This window comes from Heterodontus francisci, chromosome 33 (genome assembly GCF_036365525.1).
Source record: "Heterodontus francisci isolate sHetFra1 chromosome 33, sHetFra1.hap1, whole genome shotgun sequence".
NCBI lineage: Eukaryota > Metazoa > Chordata > Chondrichthyes > Heterodontiformes > Heterodontidae > Heterodontus > Heterodontus francisci.
In genome coordinates, this window is record NC_090403.1 from 23,443,423 (window position 1) to 23,467,988 (window position 24,566).

The 24,566-nt window shown below is 42.4% G+C and overlaps 1 protein-coding gene across 2 annotated transcripts in view; it reads right to left on the reverse strand.

Annotated features, from left to right (window-relative positions):
* Positions 1 to 24,566, reverse strand: part of LOC137348053 (vesicle-fusing ATPase) — a 315,973-nt gene that overhangs the window by 133,647 nt on the left and 157,760 nt on the right. For both annotated transcript variants that reach the window (XM_068013170.1, XM_068013171.1), the window contains exons 11-12: positions 20,894 to 20,968; positions 16,872 to 17,059 (exon numbers count right to left, since the gene is read on the reverse strand). In XM_068013170.1, the coding sequence (XP_067869271.1) occupies positions 16,872 to 17,059; positions 20,894 to 20,968 (263 nt within the window). The remainder of the gene's footprint in view (positions 1 to 16,871; positions 17,060 to 20,893; positions 20,969 to 24,566) is intronic.

Sequence of the window (24,566 nt, forward strand, 5' to 3'; positions counted from 1 at the left end):
GGCAGTCACTTGGTTCCAATCGTAACCAGAGCATCAGAAGCAATGGCTTCCCTGCCCACGTTGACAGTATTACTTCCGGAGTCAACCAAGGATCAATCCACAGCCCTACTCCTTCCCATATGCACCCTGGTGACATCATCTGCAGATACTGAGGAGGGGTTTGTCTTCCACACGTACACTGCTAACACTCAGTTCTACCTCCACCACCTATCTCAACCCCATTACTGCCAGTGTTGTCAGCCTGCTTGAACATCCAGTCCTGCACGAGCTCCAATTTCCTCCAGTTAAATATTGGAAGATCAAAGTAAAGGCCTGCTACCCGACCCGAAGGGACCCGCCGACACGTGTCGGGTTCGGGTCACACTTCCAGGTCCGGCTCAGATTGGGTTCGGCCAGATCGGACACGCTCCAACACAAGCTCAGGTAAGTGACTTTAATGTTAATTTACCTTTTGGACTTTAAAGGTGGTTTTGCTACAGTTATTTTAAGCTTGTGCAGTTAAGGAACAAAGTGAAAAACGGAAGGTAGATTAACTGATGGTCGAACCAGGCATCGGAAAAAAAGGAAGGACTCGGGCCGGGTCTCATTTGCAGACCCGAGCGGGCCTTTAGATCAAAGTCATTACCTTCAGACCATGCCATAAACTCTACCATTGCCACCAATTTACCTCCCCTGCTATTATATTAGGCTGCACAACTTCAATGTCCTATTCAATCTCATAGCCTCTTCATCAGGAAGACTGTCTACTTACACCTCCAACATCTGGAACACTCCTATCTCAGCAAATCTGCTGCTAAAACCCTCATCCATCCCCTTATCACATCTAGACATTAAAACGCTCTCCTGGACAGTTTTACATCTCCATTCTCCACAAACTTCAGTTTATCTCTGCTGACTGTATCTGACAACACCAATATAAAAACAAAATACTGCGGATGCTGGAAATCTGAAATAAAAACAAAGAAATGCTGGAACCACTCAGCAGGTCTGGCAGCATCTGTGGAAAGAGAAGCAGAGTTAAAGTTTCGGGTCAGTGACCCTTCATCAATGAAGGGTCACTGACCCGAAACGTTAACTCTGCTTCTCTTTCCACAGATGCTGCCAGACCTGCTGAGTGGTTCCAGCATTTCTTTGTTTTTATTTCTGACAACACCAAGTCTTCCTCACCCATCATTATGTCCTCCTGGGCCCTCAGCTGCTCAAATTTAAAATTCTTATTGTTGTCTTGAAAGCCTTTCATAGCCTCACCTCCATCTCCATAACTACGTCCAGCCTGACATCCACTCTCCCTTGAATTCTCCTTCCCTGCCTCTCATCTTGTATATCCCCCTTCAACCCCCTCACTGGCAGCTGTGTGCCTTCATCCAGGAATGGTGGTGACGGAGTGACAATGTCGCTGGACTAGTAATCCAGAGACCTAGGCTAATACACTGGGGACATGGGTTTGAATCCACCATGGCAGATGGTGAAAACTGAATTAAATTAATAAATCTAGAATTAAAAGCTAGTCTAATGGTGACCATAAAACCATTGTAGACTGTTGTAAAAACCGAACTGGTTCACTAATGTTCTTTAGGGAAGGAGATTTGCCGTGCTTACCAGGTCTGGCCTACATGTGACTCCAGATCCACAGCAATGTGGTTGACTCAGATGCCCTCTGAAATGACCTAGAAAGCCACTCAGCTGCATCAACCTGCTCCAAAGTGTACGAAAAGGAATGAAACTGGGCGGACCACCAGCATGGACCATGGGGCTGGAAATGACAACGGCAAACTTAGCCCTGATGACCTTGCAAAGTCCTCCTTACTAACATCAGGGGCTTATGCCAAAATTGGGACAGCTGCCCAACAGAGTATTCAAGCAACAGCCTGACAGTCATACTCACAGAATTATACCTTACAGACAATGTTCCAGACACCAACATCACCATCCCTGGGTATTTCCTGTCCCACCGCAGGACAGACCCACCAGAGGTGGCTGCACAGTGGTAGAGTTGGGAGAGAGTTGCCTTGGGGGTCCTCAACATTGACTCCGGACCACATGAAGTCTCATGGCATCAGGTCAAACATGGGCAAGAAAACTTCCTGCTGATTGCCACTGACTGCCACCCCTCGGCTGATGAATCAATGCTTCTGCACGTTGAACACCTACTGGAAGAAGCACTGCGGGTAGCAAGGGCACAGAATGCACTCTGGGTGGGGGACATCAATGTCCATCACCAAGAGCAGCTCGGTTGCACCACGACTGACCGAGCTGGCCAAGTCCTAAAGGACACAGCTGCTCGACTGGGTCTGGGGCAGGTGGTGAGAACACCAAATGGGAAAAACCTACTTGACCTCATCCTCACCAATTTACCTGTTGCAGATGCATCTGTGCATGACAGTATTGGTCAGAATGCCACCACACAGTCAAGTCCCGTCTTCACATTGAGGATACCCACCATCGTGTTGTGTGGCACAAACACCCGTGCTAAATGGGATAGATTTTGAACAGATCTAGCAACTCAAAACTGGGCATCCATGAAGCGCTGTGGGCCATCAGCAGCAGCACAATTGTATTCAACCACAATCTGTAACCTCACGACCTGGCATAGCCCTCGTTCTGCCATTACCATCAAGCCAGGGGACCAACCCTGTTTCAATGAAGAGGGCAGGAAGGCATGCCAGGAGCAGCACCAGGCATACCTCAAAATGCCAGCCAGCACCTTGCAAGTCCACCTTTACCACCTAGAAGGACAAGGTCAGCAAATGCATGGGAACACCATCACCTGCAAGTTCCTCTCTAAGCCTTGGAACTGTATTGCCGTTCCTTCAGGGTCACTGGATCAAAATCCTGGAACTCCCTTCCTAACAACCCTAGGACTGCAGTGGTCCAAGAAGGCAACTCACCACCACCTTCTCAAGGGCAATTAGGGATAGGTAATAAATGCTGGCTAGCCAGCAACGCCCGCATCCCATGAATAAAAAAAAGCCACATAGGCCTCAAGGGAGGGAATTTCCTCCATAAACCTCTCATCCACCTCTACCCACCTTGATGGGTGACCTTAAAACCCATCTCTTTGACAAAGATTTTGGTTTCCTGCAACTACACCTTCCCCCTCCCCGCCCCACCACCCCATCTCTCCTTTTGCTCAGAGTCAATTCTTACCCCCAGTTATGTCTTTATGAAACACGTTGTTCCTTGGTTAAAAGCTCTATATAAATGCAACTTGGGATTGCGGCCAATTAGTTTTAATATAAAATCCATAGACTGCTTGAGCAGTTTCAAAAAATTATTTTGGTTATGCAGAGGCACAAATTCCAACCGCAGCAGGAAATCCTAAATACCAGCATCAGTCATAACATTAGTGTTGAAATGTTTCAAAGAATGTTATAACGTAATAATCTCAGCATAAGCTTGAAATCAGTGAAGGTGGTTAGCAGATAGACCCAGAACAAGGGTCATTCCTCCCAGGCTGCATTTGTGTCTTTTGCTCTTCCTCTGGTTACAGTAATCTGACAAGACACACAAGCCTTAACCTGTCGCTTTAAAACATCATCGCATTGAACATTCATCAACCTCTTACACTGGTTTTGAGTGTGTTACACAAAAGAATTATAAGGGGCCATAACTGTATGCAAAAAGCTATTCTGTCAAAAGCAAATATGCTCAATTAACACAACCAACTATCTTCAGTCATCTATCATTTTATCTAACTAACTTGCAGCCACTCGATCCTACCTTCTGGAACTCCTTTCTTAAACGTTCAGCCGTCATTACTGTCAAAGCTCAAACCCAATCCTGCGATGTGTCATCTCTCCTAACTCTCCAACTAAAACTGTGTTTACTGCCTTCTTCTGTGAAGCTGCTTAGTTTCAAATTTTTACCTCCACTAAAGACACTATTTAAATTTAAGTAATTACTGTTGTATTATTGTTAAAGTACTTAAGATTTACAGTGCTTAAATATTCTACCTATTTCTCAACAAGCAACTGCAGTAGAACCTTTCCATCACTTCATCTAAATGTTCCAAGGATCAAAGCAGTTGATTGTCTACTTACCATTGTTACACTAAAATTATTTAGGGTTCTATTTAATTGCATATTTACAGGAAGCCTGCAGCACTCCTTTTATGTATTTGGAAAGAACGAACTTGCACTACATAGCACCATTCACAAACTCAAGATTCAAAAACTTCACTTTTTTAATGTAGAAACCGCAGCAGCCTAATTTGCACACAGTAAGGTCCCATAAACAGCAGTAAAATAAATCACCACACAATCTGATTTTTAGGTATTGGTTAGGGGGTAAGTACTGGCTAGGACACCAGGGAGAACTCCCAAGCACCTCTTCAAAGAAGTGCCAAGCAATCTTTTACAGCACCCAATGGACAGATGCAGCTTCAGTTTATCATCTCATCCAAAAGACAGCACCTCTGATAAGCAGCACCCCCACCATTACTGCCTTGAAGTAAAGATTATATGGTGAAGTCTCTGGTGGGGCCTGAACCCACAACCTTCTGACAGAGGCCAGAGAACTTTTAAATCTTGGGAGTTAGCCGTACAAACAGTCAAATTTGGAATAGGAACTAGTTCATTACAGAACTGTTCTGGTAATGCAGAAAAGGCATTAACAAACAATGAGGGAACTAGATTGACTTTACTTCTGGTTTTTATTTCCTGCAAATGGCACAGCATCATGGCAGTTCTGGTCTTGCACGATTTCCAAGGTTTTAAACAGCCTCCCACATTAGGTAAATGCAGGGCTCTGCGATGGGTGGTCGAGAATGTTTTGGGTAGTTTGTAAATCTAATTTGTACAAAAGGGCAGCAGTGTAAAGCAGTTTTGTTTGGTGGCAGCCATTTGTGTACACAACAGAAACAATTCAAGGTGGACACTTGGGGCCTCACTGTAATTCAACCACAGATTGGTCAGAAGATCAATTTCAGAGGAAATTGTTAGCTCTAATGACTGAAAGCAGGATAACATTACACTGGATTCAGTTGGGAGGTGGGGGGAAGCAGGGGGTGGCGATAGAAGCAGAGTTCTACCTGAGGGTAAGCATAGAGAAATTTTTAAAAAAAAACAAGTACAACAATGAAACTACTCTAATCCATAGCATCTACATTCTCAGGAAAACATCCAGAATTGGATAATGCTGTTTAGATAAGGAGGAAACAAATGCCAGCACCTACATGAGCTCAGCCTCTAGTTACCAATTTAGAAGTCTGAAAACGACCCCATGAGGGACAAACGAGACTCTGCAAAAAAAGTACATATTCTGCCAGCTTCACATTCACCCCACAGTCCATTATTATTTAACACTTTGACCTGCCAGCCAGCCTTCCACAGAGTTCAAGGGGCATTTCGAAGACAGTGTCATAAAGTGCTCAAAACTAAAACGCAATCACAAAATGCTGCAAAGCCTTTGAAGCCTACTCATCACCAGTCACTGGAAAGACCAGGGAACCAAGGGACGTGAAAATGTGGAACTGAAAGAAATTAGTATTAAGAGGAAGCAGTCTTAATTAGCTGGATTGAAGATTGATAAATCCCCTGGACAGATGAGCTACATCCCAGAGTGTGCTACAGAGATAGCAGATGCATTTGTGGTTATCTTTCAAAATTCTATAGATTCTGGAAAAGTCCCTGCAGACTGGAAAATAAGAAATGTAACCCCACTATTTAACAAAGGAGGGAGAGAGAAAACAGGAAACTACAGACCTGTTAGTTTGATATTAGTAGGGAAACTGCTAGAATCTATGAGAAAGGATAACAGCAAAAAGTGCTGGAAATACTCAGCAGGTCTGGCAGCATCTGTGGAGAGAGAAGCAAAGTTAACGTTTCAGGTCTGTGACCCTTCATCAGAACAGTTCTGATGAAAGGTCACTGACCGGAAACCTTTTAGATTTCCAGCATCTGCAGTATTTTAATTTACTTAGAAAATAATGGTAGGGTTGGGCAGAGTCAATATCGATTTATGAAAGGGAAATCATGTTTGACAAACCTGTTGGAGCTTTCTGAGGATGTTACTTGCAGCATAGCGAAAGGAAAACCAGTGGATATGGTGTTTTTGGATTTTCAGAAGGTCCCACACAGGAAGTTAGTAAACAAAATCAGAGCTCATGGGATTGGGGTAATATACTGGTATGGATTGAGAATTGGTTAACCGACAGATAACAGATTAGCGTCATTAACACCCCCACCTGCCAAGAACGAGGCACATTAATTTTGTCACAAACATTAATTTTAAACTGTTGCTGGAGTGGAGAGATGACTTGTTTGAAGAGATCAGCAGTAACTGGAAAGAATTTGCATTCTAAGAGAAAGTCACCTAGGAGAAGACAATGGGAACTGCTCAGATATATTTCAGAGATTGGTCTGGGCATTGGTGATCCACATCTTGTCGATGTAACAAACAGCACTACACCCCCCCCCCCCCCACTCAAAGCTTTGGAATCCACAAACACAGGAGTTGGTTAAAAAAAGCAAGTCACATGACTAACGTGCTGGCCCAGGTCTGGTTTTGAACTGCTCACAGGACAGCTGGGGTCAGACTGCAGATTGCAACTGAACTTGGAACAAGAGCCTCTCTCCTGTCTGTCGCTCTCACTAATCTTCACATCCACTGAAGTCACTTAAACCACGAGAGAGAAAAGACTCCTATATCGAAATAAGTTTTAAAGCATGCACTGGGCCCCAAACAGCAAGACTTACCAGCAACCAAAGACTCTACAGTGAACTCAAAGGACCGTAAATAAAACCCAGCTACCGTCTCAAAGTTGTCCCCTTTGTCCTACTTTTTTTCTATCTCTATCTGCACGTGAGTTTATCGCATACGCATGCTAGTGTGGTCGCGTCATGTATTCATAGTTATTAACCAAACCAGAGTTTAAGATGAATAAGCTTCCACCTTTCTTGTTTAAATCGAAGAAAACCTGTCTGATTGATTTCTTCATCTTGCAATTGGAAAGCAGTGAACAAGGATTCACTGAGGGGGAGCTAAAAACACAATTTTTAAAACTAAACCCTGTTAACAGTTAAACCAGGCAAAGGCTGAGAGGGAACTCTTTTCTCACCTGGTCATAACAGTAGGAACAAGCAGGTCATTCTCAGGATTGCAGGCTGTTACTAGTGAGGTACCACAAGGATCAGTGCTTGGGCTACGGCTATTTACAATCTATATAAATGATCTGGATGTGAAGACCAAAAGTAATATTTCTACATTTGCTGATGAGACAAAACAAGGTGGGAATGTAAGTTTGAGGAAGATGCAAAGAGGTTTCAAGGGAACTTGGAAAGGCTAATTGAATGGGCAAGAACATGGCAGATGGAATATGTCAACCAGTATGAATATAATGTCAACCAGTGATCCACTTTGGTCAGAAAAACAGAAAGACAAGAGTATTTCTTAAATGGTGAGAGGTTGGGCAGTGTTGATGCCCAAAAGGGACTTGGGTGCAGGCGCAGCAAGCAATTAGAAAATGGTTGTTGGCCTTTACCACAAGGGGTTTTGAGTACAGGAGTAAAGGTGGTAACCTATGTGTAGGGCGGAAGATATTGGTATTGTTCTTAATGAATACTTTGCATAAGTTTTCACAAAAGAGGTGCAGATATTGTAGTTGAGGAGTGAAGTATTGGATGCGATAAACATAGGAAGACAGGAAGTATTAATGGGATTAGCATCCTTGAAAGTTGATAAATCACCAGATCCAGATGAAATGCACCCACGCTGTTAGAAGAAGCCAAAAACAAAATAGCAAAAGGTCTGACCATTTTCCAGTCTTCACTGGATACAGGCTTGGTGCCGGAGGATTGGGAACTGCTAACGTGGTACCTCTATTTAAAAAGGGAGTGAGGGATAGACCGAATAATTACAGGCTGTCAGTTTAACCTCAGTGGTGGTCAAATTATTGGCATCAATTCGGAGAGACAGGATAAACTGTCACTTAGAAAGGCACAGATTAATCAGGGATAGTCAGCATTGATTTGTTAAGGGAAGATCTTGTTTGACCAACTTGATCAAATTTTTTTTTGAAGTGACAAGGACTATTGATGAGGATAATGCAGTTGATGTGGTCTACATGGATTTTAGCAAGGCTTCTGACAAGGCCCCACATGACAGACTGGTTAAAAATAATCCCAAGGGATCCACGGAAATGCAGTAAAGTGGATACAAAATTGGCTTGGTGGCAGGAAACAAAGGGTAATTGCTGACACGTGTTTTTGCGACTGGAGGGCTGTTTCCAGTGGCGTTCCGCAGTGCTCAGAACTGGGTCCCCTGCTTTTTGTGATACACATTAACGACTTGGACGTAAGTGTAGGGGGCATGATCAAGAAGTTTGCAGACAACACAAATATTGGCCGTGTGGTAGACAGCAAGGAGGATAGCTGTATTCTGCAGGAAGATATCGATGGTCTGGTCAGATGGGCAGAAAAGTGGTAAATGGAATTCAACCCGGAGAAGTTGGCGGCACAGTGGCTAGCACCGCAGCCTCACAGCTCCAGCGACTCGGGTTCAATTCCGGGTACTGTCTGTGTGGAGTTTGCAAGTTCTCCCTGTGTCTGCGTGTGTTTCCTCCGGGTGCTCCGGTTTCCTCCCACATGCCAAAGACTTGCAGGTTGATAGGTAAATTGGCCATTAGAAACTGCCCCTAGTATAGGTAGGTGGTAGGGAAATATAGGGACAGGTGGGGATGTGGTGGGAATGTGGAATTAGTGTAGGATTAGTATAGATGGGTGGTTGATGGTCGGCGCAGACTCGGTGGGCCGAAGGGCCTGTTTCAGTGCTGTATCTCTAAACTGAACTAAAGTGTGAGGTTCTGCATTTGAGGGGTCAAACAAGGCAGAGGAATACATGATTAATGGAAAAATACTAAGAAGTGTAGAGGAAGGGAGTGAATGTCCACAGATCCCTGAAGGCTGCAGGACAGGTCAATAAGGTGGTTAAGGAAGCATATGGAATCCTTTTCCTTATTAGCCAAGGTATAGAATATAAGAGCAGGGAGGTTATGCTGGAACTGTATAACTCACTGGTTAGGCCACAACTTGAGTACTGTGTGCAGTTCTGGTCACCTCATTACAGAAAGGATGTAATTGCACGAGAGGGTACAGAGGAGATTTACAAGGATGTTGCCAGGACTGGAAAAATGCAGTTACAAGGAAAGATTGGATAGACTGAGGTTGTTCTCCTGGGAATAGAAAAGGATGCGGGGAGATCTGATTGAAATGTACAAAATGCAGAAACCCTCAACTCATTCAAAAGGAGTCTGGATATGCACCTCAAATGCCGAAATCTGCAGGGCTACAGACCAAATGCTAGAAGGTGGGATTAGAATGGGCGGATCGTTTTTCGGCCAGCATAGACACAAATGGACCAAGTGGCCTCTTTCTGTGCCATAAACTTTCCATGATTCTATGTCTTTCTGCAATTATATAGAGCCTTGGTGAGAGCACACCTGGAGTATTGTGTAGAGTTTTGGTCTCATCTGAGGAAGGATACACTTGCCATAGAGTGAGTGCAAAAGAGGCACACCAGACTAATCCCTGGAATAGTGGGATTGTTTTATGAGGAGAGATTGAGGAAACTGGGCCTGTATTCTCGAGTTTCAAAGAATGAGAGGTGATCTCATTGAAACTTTCAAAATTCTTACAGGGCGAGAGGGTGGATAGAGATAAGATGTTTCCCTTGGCTGGTGAGTCGAGAACCAGGGGAGATAGTCTCAGACTAAGGGGTAGGCCATTTAAGACTGAGATGAAGATGAATTTCTTTATTGAGGGTGGTAAAACTTTGGAATTCTCTACCCCAGAGGGCTGTGGAAGCTCAATCATTGAGCATGTTCAAGACAGAAATCGATTGACATCTGGATAATATTAAGGGATTTGGGGATAGTGTGAGAAAGTGGCATTGAGGTAGATGATCAGCCATGATCTAACAGAATGGCGGAGCAGGCTCAGCAGGCTGAATGGCCTACTCCTGCTTCTACGTTCCTAATAGGGAAACACATGTTGAAACCAAATTTGGAAACACTTGCACCTTGCACTTTTCTTAGCCAAGAAGGGATAGATCTGTGGTCCCAAACCACTGCCAGTAAAGCTCCATCACATTTCATTAACTGATGCTCAAGCATGGTGCTGGATGCCCAATCTTCCAATTCTCATTCTTTGGGGAAACATTTGTAGCCTATTTACAATGACACGATTGAAATGTGGTAGTTAAGGAATCTCAAAATTGAACCCGTTTTTCAACATGCCAGCAAGCTGTGCTACTATAGCACTCTTACGTATGCAGTAATATATGCATTTTATTGAAAAATAGCCAATTGAAGTATCAATCAAAATGCTGTGCTACAATGTAGGAAGGCCAGTAAACATCTATGTTTCCAATCAAGTTCCCCATCTCAACTGTGCTGTTGTGGGTGGACAAAGCATCTGCCCAGACCTCAGCCACTGAAACCTTTATCAATGTTTTTATCATCTCAACTCAATTCCTCCAATGTCTTCCTCGCTAGCCTCCCATCCTTCCTAAATGCCTTCTCATCTAAAGCTCAGCCATCAGCATTCTGTCCTAAACTAAGCATCGTTCAATCAAAAATACTAAATCTTCTCGTGTAAGCGGTTAGAAAATGACATCAGCCTAGGTCATAAGATAGAGTTCATCCAAAACTCCACTGCCTGGATCCTAACTCAAGTCCCATTCACCCATCACCCCTATGCTCATGATCTACATGAGCACCAAGTCCATCAATGACCCAATCTTAAAATTCTCATCTGACTTTCAAATTGCTCCATGACCTCACCGCTCCCAAATTCCATGCTTTCCCCCATCCCTAAAACTCATCTCTACAGCTATCCAATTCTGGCCTCTTGCACATCTGATTTTCATTGCTCCATCAATGGTGGCCACATCTTCACCTTTTGATGCAATTAATGCCAAATCATTTGTTAATTTTAAAATCTGATTTTTGTTCACCGAAGGTATTGAGAGATATGGGACAAATTGAACATGTGGACTTGGGTCACAGATCAGCCATGATCTCACTGAACAGCAGAACAGGCTTGAGTGGTTAAATGGCCTGCTCCTACGTTTCTAGCTGCTTCGGCGCCAAGCTCTAGAATTCCCTCCCTAAACCTCTCCACCTTTTTCCTCCTTTATGACGCTCCTTAAAGCCTAGCTCTGGCCAGCTTTCCTCACCCGATATCTCATGTGGTACGATGCCAAGGTTTGTTTGAAGATGCTCCTGTGAAGTGCCTTGGGATGTTTTACATTAAAGGCTGTTCATAAATGGAATTTCTTGTTGAGTGAGTTGCCTGTCTATCTTTTTGACTGGGGATAGATTGCCATTTGGAAGAGAGGGGCAAGAACATAAGTCAGAGTAGGAGTAGGCTATTCAGCCCCTCGAGCCTGCTCCGCCATTCAGTACGATCATGGCTGATCTGACCTCTGTACAAGTCCACTTTCCTGCCCGTTCTCCATAACCCTTCAACCGATTATTAATTAAAAATCCATCTATCTCCTCCTTAAACTTACTCAATGTCCAGCATCCACCGCACTCTGGGGTAGTGAATTCCACAGACTCAACCCTTTGAGAGAAGTAATTTCTCCTCATCTGTGTTTTAAATCTGCTACCCCTTATCCTAAAACTATGACCTCTCGTTCTAGATTGCCCCACCTGAGGAAACATTCTCTCTACGTCTACGTTGTCAATCCCCTTAATCATCTTGTATACCTCAATTAGATCTCTCATTCTTCTCTACTCTAGAGAGTAAAGGCCTAAACTGCTCAATCTCTCAAGACAAACCTCTCATCTCTGGAATCAATCTAGTGAACCTCCTCTGAACTGCCTCCAATGCAACTACATCCCTCCTCAAATAAAGGGACCAAAACTGTACGCAATACGTCACGTGTGGTCTCACTAATGCCTTGTACAGTTGCAGCAACACTTCCCTACTTTTATACTCCAGTCCTTTAGCAATAAATGCCAAAATTCCATTTGCCTTCCTTATTACCTGCTGCACCTACATACTAGTTTTCTGCGATTCATGCACGAGGACACCCAGATCCCTCTGCACCAAAGCACACTGAAGTTTCTCTCCATTTCGATAATTTGCCTTTCTATTCTTCTGACCAAAATGGATAACCTCACACTTATCCACATTAAACGCCATCGGCCAAATTTTGGCCCATTCACCCAACCTATCCATATCCATTTGTAAATTTCTTATTTGTTTATTGCAACTTACTATCCCACCTATTTTAATGTCATCTGCAAATATGGCTATTGTACCTTCTACCCCTGCATCCAAGTCATTTATAAATAGTTGGGGTCCGAGGACCGAACCCTGTGGCACCCCACTAGTTACATCTTGCCAACCAGAAAAGGACTCATTTATCCTGACTCTCTCTTTTTGTTGATTAGCCAATCCTCAATCCAAGCTAATAAATTGCCCCTAACCCCATGAGATCTTAACTTTGTGTATGGCACCTTATCAAATGCCTTCTGGAAGTTCAGATATGCTACATCTACAGGATCCCCATTATCCGCTTTGTTATATCTTCGAAGAACTCTAGCAAATTAGTCAAACACTATTTACCTTTCACAAAACCATGCTGACTCTGATGGATTGTGTTTTGACTTTCTAAATGTCCTGTTATTACTTCCTTAATAATGGATTCTAACAATTTCCCAACGACAGATGTTAAACTAACTGGTCTACAGTTTCCTACTATCTGCCTCCCTCCCTTTTTGAATAAGGGCATTATATTAGCATTTTTCCAATCCACTGGAACCTTCCCTGCATCCAGGGAATTTTGGAATATTATAACCAATGGGATCCACTATCTCCGCTACCACTTCCTTTAAGACCCTAGGATGTAGGCCATCAGGCCCTGGGGACCTGTCTGCCTTCAATCCCAATAGCTTGCTCAGTACTTTTTCCCTAGTGATGATTGTTTTAAGTTCCTCCCTTTCTACAACCTCTGCATTACCAGTTACGATTGGGATGGTACTAGTGTCCTCCACTGTGAAAACTGAGGCAAAATACTGTTTGTGTGTCTTCGCCATTTGTGTTCCCCACTATTAACTCCCCAGTCTCATCCTCCAAGGGATGAATATTCACTTTAGCTACTCTCTTCCCTTTTATATACTTATAGAAGCTTTTGCAATCCATTTCTATATTTTGCACTAGTTTCCTTTCATAATTTACCTTTGCTCTTCATTACTTTTTTAGTAACCCTTTGTGGATCTTTAAAAGTTTCCCCGCCTTCCAACCTGCCATTGGCCTTTGCAATAGGATATGCCTTAGTTTTTGTCTTTATGTTATTCTTAACTTCCTAGCTTAGCCATGGATGTTTTTTTCCCCCTCTTACAATCTTTCTTCCTCTCTGGAATATATTTCAGTTGGGAGGAATTGAATATCTCCTTAAAGATCTGCCACAGCTCATCAACTGTCCTACCTTTTAGTCTTCCTGCCCAGCCCACTAGGGCCAAATCCGTCCTCATGCCTATGTAATTACCTTTGTTTAACTCCAGGCGGGGCTAAAGTGTGGCAAGTTGAAAAGACTTAGCAGTTGGCAGGAAAAAAGACAGAAGCGCAAGGGGAGAGCCAACTGTGTAACAGTCCCGACAAACAAATTTTTCTGCAGCACCTGTGGAAGAGCCTGTCACTCTAGAATTGGCCTTTATAGCCACTCCAGGCGCTGCTCCACAAACCACTGACCACCTCCAGGCGCTTACCCATTGTCTCTCGAAATAAGGAGGCCAAAGAGAGAGACTCCAGAAAGCTACTGTGGAACTCCAGTTTTTCACCTTCAAACTGCATTTGAAATTCTAGCATGCTATGATCACTCTTCCCTAGAGGATCCTTAATCCCACTCATTACATAATACCAAATCTGGAATAACCTGCTCCCTGGTTGGTTCCACAACATATTGCTCCAAAAAACAATCTCTAATACATAGAATGAACTCTTCCTCGAGGCTACCCTTGCCAATGTGATTAATCCAGTCTATATGCATATTAAAATCACCCATGATTATTGCCGTACCTTTCTGACAAGCCCCCAGTATTTCCTGGTTGAAACTGTGCCCCACTGCAGAACTACTGTTTGGGGACCTATAGATTACTACCACCAGGGACTGCTTTCCCTTGTTATTTCTTATATCTACCCAGACTGATTGTACGTCTTGATCTCTAGTGCCTACAGTAACTAGCTTGAGAACAACCAGCACGCCAATGATATCCCCAGCCTTTCACACTCACTCAGGAAACATCACACTCCTGTGATGCTTTGCATTGAAAATTTATTTCTAAGTGTAAAAATGCCACTGTACAGACTGCTTGCTTTGCTCTGAAGATAACTGATTTACCGTGAAGGTGCTTGGAACCACTTTCAAATAGGTTTGTGGCGAGCTCTTGCCTGAGGTTCAAGAAACCATCTCTTCAATTTGATCTCTTCAACTGTGGAAGATTCCTGTTGATTTAAACTTCAAGGGGGACAAGAGAGGAATAAGAAGCAGCCTGCTGCAGCTTAAGGTTTTCCTGTCCTACTGCAGCTATAAAAGGTGGACACATATAGCTTATGTGGTCACTAGAGGAAACTTCACATAAAACGTTAGAATCTGGTCCAGTTTTAGTATTACCATGAGAGCAAACAAAGTGTTGTGTTAATGCTAGTATCCAGGAAATTTAAGTGTACAGAAGAACAGGAGTAGGCCATTCAGCCTCTTGAGCCTATGCTGCCATTCAATTAGATTGTGGCTGATGTGTACCTCAATCTCATTTATCTGTCTTTGACCTGTGTCCCTTGCTAAGCTGACCCACATAAATCTATCAAGGTCTTGGCAGCATCCACAACCTTTTGAGGGGAAGTTTCCTGACTTCAACTACCCTTTAAGAAACGCTTTCTATTTTATTCCTGAATGGCCGAGCTCTAATTTTAAGATCAATATTACATTTTGTAAGTCGTGTGAAATCTGCCATATTGATTCTGTTCAGTTTTTACTTTCAAGTAAACCAAATTTGTAATTTATACCCAAGTCACGTTTTGATAAATGTTTATTCTTCACTTGAAGACTAAAAAAAGCACGAGACAGCTTGAGCAATTTTCAGTAAGCATACTGCATAAAAAGAGCTTCAGCTTGCCCTTGAGCAATGCTGCAATTTGGTGTACAAAAGGTAGCATTTGGATTAGTTAGGAACAGTTCCAGGATTGGAGGGGTACGAGGGGGCTGGGAAAAGCTTCAGGACTGCTTTGTAAGATTACTCACAGCCCCATCGTGCATTGAACTGTTTTTAAACTGTTCTTGCAGTTTATTTAACTTGCATTCTAATGTAACCATCTAAAATCTAAATAGATGCAAGGGACATGCAACTCCGCACCATGGGAAACACATCATGCCGAAGTCTGTCCAGCAGTGTTAAAATACAACCACATCAATATTTCATCAAATACAATCATTCCTCAATGGCAGACGTGACAATACTTAATTGAGGCAATGTACAGCAACAAGACATTGCAATCAACCTGATACTTTAGCACAGTTATGTAAATTAAAACTTGTACTGATATAGTACCTTTAATGCAATAAAACAGCCCAAGGAGTTTCACAGGTGCATTATAATAAAAGACACCAAGCCATATAAAAAGGAGATTAGGGCAGATGACCAAATGCTTGGTCAAAAAGACAAGTTTTAAGGAGCATTTTAGAGGAAGAAAGTGATGGAGGCAGAGGGGTTTGGGGAGGGAGTTCCAGAGTTTATAATCCAGGCTGCTGAAGGCATGGCCACCAATGGGGATGCTCAAGAGGCCAGGATTAGATGAGCACACATCTTTGAGGGTTGTGGCGCTGGACGAGATTAGAGATCGGGAGGGGCGAGGTCATGGAGCGATTTGCAAACAAGGATGAGAATTTTAAACATCGAGTTGCTACTTAACCCGGAATCAGTGGAGGTCAGTGAGCACAGGGGTGATGGATGACTGCAATCTTACGAGAGTTAGGAAATGTGTAGCAGAGTTTTGGATGACCTCAAGATCACAGTGGAATGTGGGAGGCTGGCCAAAAGTGTGTTAGAATAGTCAAGTCTAGTGGTAACAAAGGCATAGTTGAGAGTTTCAGCAAATGAGCTGAGACAGGAATAGAGCTGGGTGATGCTACGGGAGTGGAAATAGGCAATCTTAGTGATGGTATGAATATGTGGTCTCAGGGTCAACTACGACACCAAGGTTGCTAACAGTTTGGTTCAGCCTCAAAGTAGCCGGGGAGGGATGGAGTCAGTGGCTAGGGAGCAGAGCTTGTAACAGGGATCGAAGACAATGGCTTTGGTCTTCTCGATAGTTAATTGGAAAAAATTTCTGCTCATTCACTACTGGATGTCAGACCAGTAGTCTGACAATTTAGAGACAGTGGAGGGATCCAGAAAGGTGGTAAGGCAGTGCTGTTGTCATCAGCAGACATGTGGAAACTGAAGTGCTTTTGGATGATGTTGCTGAGGACCAGCATGTAGATGAGAAATAGGAGTGAGCTAAGGATAGATCTTTGAAGTTAATTGTGTGGGAGTACGAAGAGTAGCCATTGCAGGTGATTTTCTGGCTATGATTAGATGTGTAAGAATGAAGGCAGGTGAGTGCAGTCATACCCAGCTGGGCAGGGGTAGAAAGACATTGGAGGAGGATGGTGTGGTCAACGACGTCACAGACTGCAGACAGGTCAAGAAGGATGAGGAGGGATAGTTTACCTTTGTCATAGTCATATAGTTTGCAAGGATGGAGGGGTCAAGAGTTGGTTTTTTGAGGAAAAGGGGTGATGACAGATGTTCCATTTGCTGGTACAACTATTAATGCAATAATGCAGTTTAGAAAACTGCTACCGAGCACCCAAATGCCCTTGCTTACCTTTATGTGTCGGTTCATTGCAGTTGACTGAGCAGCTCGCACGAGCCCCTCCAACTCAGCACCACTGAAATTCTTCGTCTCTTGGGCAAGTTCAAGAACATCGACATCATCGCTCAGCAGATTGTGCTCTCGCATTCTAGCTGTGTGAATATTCAGAATTTGCACTCGTCCCTTCTCATCTGGTAAGCCTAATGGGGAGCAAAAAGAATAGCAAAAACAAATGGACAAATCTGTAAAATTACCAAAATTTATCACTGCTTGAAAATCCAAAAACTTACCAATGATAAATAATATTTCTGCTTTGTGAGCTTCTTTTCCTTGAAACATCATTTTTCCCCCAAAATAGTAGACTGTTTTCATAAATTTGTCAGAAGTGACACTAGGGTAACAACCCAGGGGGCTTAGTAAAGTCTGCTGTGGATAAGCACCTTCTTGCCCAACTATACAACTTTCTGGATTTCCCCTAAGGCTAACTATGGGGGTTACAAGGGCTCCACATCATATGGCTGTACTTATAAATGGAATATCAATGTACAATAAGCAGATTAAGAGCTTCCTCGGTGGTCGAAGGGGCTTTGTATAATTTTCCCAGGGTGGGTTGCACCAAAAAAAAAGTGTCAAGTGTTTCATCTGACAATTTTAATGAATACCTTCATTGGTGGCTGTAAAGCACAGCATATGGTTGGGGGTTGGGGAATGGGTTGCTGCACTCCTACAGCCTAAATACACCTTTGCAGCTGTCAATTAACCAGCGCGATGACTATTATTGGATTCATCCAATTCCAAGGGATTAGAGCAAATTCAACATGCATGGGTTTTCAACTAGTGTACAATGCTCCTCCCACCACCCCATACTTTGGGCAATATTGCCATTTTTCTTCCAGTAGCTGACACCAAGGCACCTTCAGTGAGGCTGTGCTCTTGGTACAGAGCCTCACTACTAATGAGCACTGCTCAGAAAAATCAGGAGCCATCTGTGACCTGTACTCACCACTGGCGAGGTTCTGTGTCTAAAGTACAACCTCAGTGAATTTGCCCTCACGGTCCTCAATATCTAAATATTTAACATCGATAAGGTTGTGGACTTCACAATGCACAGCACAAGAGGGAACAAAGTTTTAGGACGTGGTCATAAGTTTTGGTTCAATGACATTTATAAAATTACTATGTCACCTGAACCTCTGGGATGACGACAATTTTCTCTTATCCATCTATTAAGTATTTCTTACATTATTTATCAAGTGAACGAACTTTCAATCAGGCAAGGAACTTAACAAGGAGCATAAACTAGTGTGGAAAGGCAGCCTTCAGAACTATGAATACTTTAGCTATTTAGGGACTGAATCAGCTTAGCAGCTTTTGAAATATGCTGATCTGTCCCACACCTGCAAAAGAATTTAGTGTTTTCCAATGTTAAATGGGGAATATTGACACTGAAGTAAGGGCATCCCATCAAGTGGGAAAAAGCTGATTCAGTTCTGAAAATCCTTGCATTGGGAGTTCCATAATTTCTAGTGAGAAAAATGTCAAGCACAGGCATGGAACCAAAAGAGTTGAATATTTCACAACACAATCATAACAAGTAGCAAGACATAATGGATCAAATGAAACGTAAGACAGATTAACAGATTTTTACTGGGTAAAGTATCAGGAGATTTCGGAGAAAATATGGTTAAGTGGAATTGAGGCATAGATCAGCTGTGCTTTAATTGAATGGCAGAACAGGCTCCTGGGGCTGAATGGCCTACTCCTTACCCTATCCTCTCACCAGTATTGGCAGATGCCCCGAGGTGCATCATTAGCCTTTACATGGGAAATGGACCACAAGTAAACAATGTTTAACAATGACAGATTTGTCTACGTGAGAGTTTTGAGATGTCCATTAAACCTGCAAATTTCTGTACACACTTCAAAAAAAAAAAAACAAATGTTCCGATGCACAGAGAACACCTCTGAACCTACTTCAGGAGTGAAACAAAACTTTTTAAAAAGCAGTCTACCCTATAATTGACCCATGGATTTGTTCAAAAATAATTGATAGCTATTTGAGTCAACATGCGGGGAGAGGGGGGTGGGGGCTGGGAGAGAGAGACTGATCCAGGTGAAGCTACTTTTAACAGCTTGAGTTGAGCCAATCCAGAAAGCACAGCGCCCTGCTGAAAAATCCGACTTCTACAGCATACAGCAGTGAGGGCTAGACGCAACCTACCATCTCCAACAGAACCTTCAATCGAGAAATCTACAATCATCTCAGGCCTCCATCCATCTAGAATTTGATTGTCAAGAGAATTCAGCTGCTGTATTGTAACCTTCCACCCCTCCCCCACTGAAAACCACCTTTCTTTTTCCCTTGTGCGCGCACAGGTGCGAATGAGTGAGTGGATGCGGATGTGACAATTTCTGGATAAGATGTTTTGATCAATGAACAATTGGCTTTGTTTCTAAAACCTTCAAGAAAACCTGTCGCTGTCTGTTTATCTGAGAAATAAAACACCAAGGAGCTAAATTCGAATACAAATACACTTGCTGCAGTCAGGTGAGATGATGAACCGTGGGAACCATTCACATCACATGGCCATAACATAATCGAAAAGCAACACCTCCAGCAATGTAGCACCTCTCTCCTACTGTACTGGATTGTGTGTGGATTATGTATGCCTGCATTATGTGCTCAAACCATGGTATGACACTCAAAACTGATGCATATTAACTTGAGGTAATTGTGCTACAAGTTGAAGTTAAGTAGTATTTGTTGCATATAGAAGTTTAGACATGGCAAAAGGGGATTTTGTCCAATTAGGCTATAGTACATATTGGAAATACTAAAACTGTAATTTAATCATTAAACTCAATTTATTCAAGCTTTTCACATGTTCAGCTTGGGTCTGCAGAGACTAGCTTCTGTAAATGGTGCCTCAAACTTCAGAACGTACCCAAAGGATAAAGCAGCCATGGACTTCAAACCCTACCACTCAACATACATCTCAGATTTCACTTTTTCCTACATTGTCCGTGTCTTCCCCCCGTCTCTCTGTGTCTGACTGTGTATGTGTGGGGTAGAGAGGAAAGGGGTGAATATCTGAACACTTGTTTAAATTTACTTGCAACACCAGAAGGGTAACCTTTGTAGATTAATTGCAAGTCTTACCCAAGAAAAACATTATGGGAAAATTAAACTTTCCTCGCAAGTGGAAAGTTTCCTCCTTGGTTAGCCATGCCAGGAAGTGCTTTTAATGCCACGCAAGTAAAATCAAAGAGCAGCTGGAAACTCATTAATAAGAAACTGTATCCTTTTGTTACCTGGCACATCATGTACACAACATTTTGTCAAGTTATTAAATGACAGCACTGCCTTAATCAGCATCAGTGATAAGCCAAAAGGTCACTCACTCATTGAATCTTTGTGCTCAATGGAACAAAGCTGGAGCAGGGAAAAGTGCAAGTAGCTCAGCTACAAAGGCTTCTTTTCAGGTGTTGCGTGTGAACCTACAAACAAGTTTTCAAAAGGTTCAACACTTTGCCCTCTACTCCTCCATCTCAATGTCTAAAGACAAGCAATAGCATTTTTGTCTTTAACAGCCGTGAGCAGCAACTTCCTTTGCGACATTTCATGAGCTGGATGCGATTACCAACTTAGCGGCCATGTTTGGGGAAGCATCAATTTAAAAAAAAACAAACAAGTTGGAAAATAGATGTATGGTATTTTTGACAGGCTTTGCTGCTGGTGGCAAGCACAAAGTGGACTGTAGGGTACTGGCATCTTGTGGGGCTTCACAATGACAGCAGAGTTGGGTGAAATTAGTCCCATGGGCTCACAGCAGGGACCAATGGTTCTACATCAACACAGCAAGCCCTTTACAGAACAGAATGGCATAACAGCCTTTTCAAAAACTGAAGGACTTTGAGTATATTAAACACTATTTGGAGAGCTGGTTTAAAACCACTGTTGGACCCTGAATGATCAAGACATAGCAATTACAACAAGGAGATTAAAAACCTTCCACTGGTGGGATAAAGCTTACCAATTTCCATTTTGACTTCTAATCGGCCAGGTCGTAGGAGAGCCTCATCAATCAAGTCTGGTCGGTTTGTCATACCTGGAAAATGTTTCAAAGCTCAGATTAAATTAGATTTTGATACAAACCTTGGATTGAAAGGTGAATGCAAAACCTATACAACAATCTGTATCGCAGTAACCACTCAGTGAAAACTAGCTTTTTGGCAGGTGGGCTCAGGGTTGGTCTATTATTTGGCTAATAAGTTTAATGCAAATTGGATATCAATGTCAATTTGGTCAACTATCAAATGTACAACCATTTGAAAGGATACCTGGGTAGAATACCTTGTATAAATTTTAAGCAAAAATGTTTAATGCAGTTGCAGTTTCAAATTGTATTATGTTCAATTGCACAGCAAGCAAGAAAAAAAAAAGTGCAAATAAGTCTGCTCTTGCAGACCTGGAATTCTCTCTGCAAGCAACTGTAGTCTAGAGATCTCTAGTGTTCCACAGCCACTTAAACAGAAGTTGAAATAGCTTAGAAAATTTCAACTGTAACTCCAATATTGAAAATAAAGAGATTTGGAGATAGACCCAGAAACCTCAGACTTGCCTGTTTAATTTGGTAATTGAGAATCTGAAGCTATGTTCAGGAACCCACCGATGTATTTTATTCCAAGGGGAGTTAGAAAGTCATTGGAAATATAAAAACATGAAAACAATTTTAGGAAATGTACCAACTTTTTGCTTATATTTTATAACTACAGGAAAATATATTCCTGAGCAGGGAACAATTGAGAAGGTAGGGCATGATAAAAGGTCAGCCAGCAAAGAATTAGAAAGGTTGGGTTGGGGAAAGATTCCGTAAGTTAATCAGTGACCAGCTTGAAGTTATTTTCTTTCGAAGTTGCTGCTATATGGTGTAGGGAAATGCCTTGGGTGTGTACCTAACTTAAGATTTTCAAGCAGCACTGGTTAAGATGCTACATTGGCAGTCAACTGTTAATGAGAACTGCAGTTAAAGCTGGAACAGTTGTTAATTTTAAATCTGAGATAGATAGATTTTTGTTAAGCAAAGATATTAAGGGATACAGGCCAAAGGCAGGTATATGGAGTTAAGCTGCGGATCAGCCATGATCTCATTGAATGGCAGGACAGGCTGGAGGGGCTGAATGGCCTACTCCTGTTCCTATCTTCCTATGTTCCTATGATTTAGGCCTAAAAGGGCAGTGATTTAAAAAAAAATGAAGTGGGCAATCAACATATCACCAATGGAAGTATAAATGATGGCTCACTTCTATATCCTTCAACAGCACTGGAATGACAAAACTGCTAAGAAACTACTGGAAATGCAGGTTGACAGATAAAGGTTTGCACATTGTAAAAATGGGATTCTTATTACAATATATATTTAGCAGTTCAGCACGGTCAACATATTATTAGACCCTGAGCAGATAAAACAGGCAAAAAAATTATTTCTTCCATTGAAAAAACTGAGAAAGATCCATCCATGGCTTACTAAAGGAGGTTAAGGATAGTATTAGATGAAAGGAGGCTTATAATGTTGCAAAGAATAGTACTAAGTCTGAGGATTGGGAGTGTTTTAGAAACTAGCAAAGGGCCACCAAAAAGTTGATAAGTGAAAAAAAGAGTGTAAATTAGCCAGGAATATAAAAACAGATTGCAAGAGCTTTTACAAGTACATAAAAAGGAAGAGAGTGGCTGAAGTAAACAATGATCCCTTAGAAGCAGAGGCAGGAGAAATCATCATGGGGAATGAGGAAATGGCTGAAACCTTGAACAAATATTGTGTCTGTCTTCATAGCAGAAGACACAAGCTACTTAGCAGAAATGGAGGGCAACCTAGGGGCTAATAAGAGTGAGGGTATTAAGGTAATTAGTATGAGCAGATAAAAAGTGGAGAAACTCAAGAGACTGAAATTTGACAAATCACCAGGACCAGATGGCCTACATCCTAGGGTTTTAAAAGAGGTAGCTGCAGAGATAGGGGATGCGTTAGCTATGATTTTCCAAAATTCCCTAGATTCTGGAACTGTCTCTGCAGATTGGAAGTTAGCAAATGTAACACTGCTATTCAAGAAAGGAAGGAAAGAAAAAAAAAACAAAACAGGGAACTACAGGCCAGTTAGTCTGACATCAATCCTCTGAAAAATGCTGGAATCTATTAAGTCTTAATGCACTTAGAACAGCATAGTATGATCAGAACAAGTCAAAATGGTTTTACGAAAGGAAAATTCTTTTCAACAAATTTATTAGAGCTTTTTGAGGATGTAATTAGTAGAGTGAAGGGGAACCAGTAGATGTAGTATACTTGGATTTCCAAAAGGCAATCGATAAGGTGCCACACAAAAGGTTAATTCGCAAGCTAAGGGCTCATGGAGATGGGAGTGTTACATTAGCATGGAGAGGGGACTGGCTAACTAACAGGAAACAGAGAGCAAGGATAAATGGGACATTTTAAAGTGGGCAAGCTGTGGCTAGTGAGTCTTGCAAGGATCAGTGCTGGGACCTCAGCTATTTAAAATCTATATTAATGACTTAGACAAATAGAGTGTAATACAGCTAAGTTTGCTGATACAAAGTGAGGTGGAAATACAAGTTGTGAGGAGAACACAAAGAAGCTGCAGAGATATTGACAGGTTAAGCAAGTGGACAGCAAGGTGGCAGATGGAGTATAATGTGGGGAAGTGTGAGGATATTCAATTTGGTAGTAAGATTAGAGAAACAAAATATTTTTTTTTATTAAACTTGAAGCTTGTACATGTTCAGACACTTGGGTGTACTCGTACAAAAAAAGACAAAAAGTTAGCATGCAGGTACAGCAAGCAATTAGGAATGCAAACAGCATGTCAGCCTTTATTACAAGGGGATTGGAGTACAAGAATGAAGTCTTGCTGCAACTGTATGGGGCTTTGGTTGAGACAACACCTGGAATACTGTAAGCAATTTTGGTCTCCACACTTAAAGGAAGGATATACTTGCATTGGAAGCAATACAGCCAAGGTTCACTAGATTCATCCCAGGGACCAAAGAGTTGCCCTAAGATGAGAGGCTGAATAAATTGGGGCTCTATTCTCTGGAGTTAAGAACAATGAGCCTCATTGAAACATTCGAGATTATTAAGGGGCTTGACAGGGTAGCTACTGAGATGTTTCCCCTGACTGAGGAATCCAGAACAAGGGGGTACAGTTTCAGGATAAGGGGCCGATCATTTGGGACTGAGATGAGAAATTTTTTCACTCAAAGGGTTGTGCACCCACCATCACTGAATCGTCATGCAACACCCACCTGCCAAGAATGAGGCATATTAATTTTAAACTGTTGTTGGAGTGAAGAAAGGACTGGTTAGATCAGCAGTGGCTAAAAAAAACATTTTGCATACTAACAGAGTGCTTGGAGAGACAAAGGACTATTCCCTGGTCTACTTAACCCAAAATTGACTTTGATCATCAGATGTTGAAGGTAAAGAAGCTCACATTCCAGGATGACTGCTAAGATGGCAGAATCCACAAACAGAAGTGGTCAAACCAGCTAGTCACATGACTAACCTGCTGGGCAACCTGGGTTCTTTTTTTTTGAGTTGTGCCACAGAGAGGCAGAAGGCTGTTGAAAACTGAAGCTGGAGGGGGGGAAGCTTCCCGCTCTCTCCCAAGCCACCGGACCCACGGAAGACACGT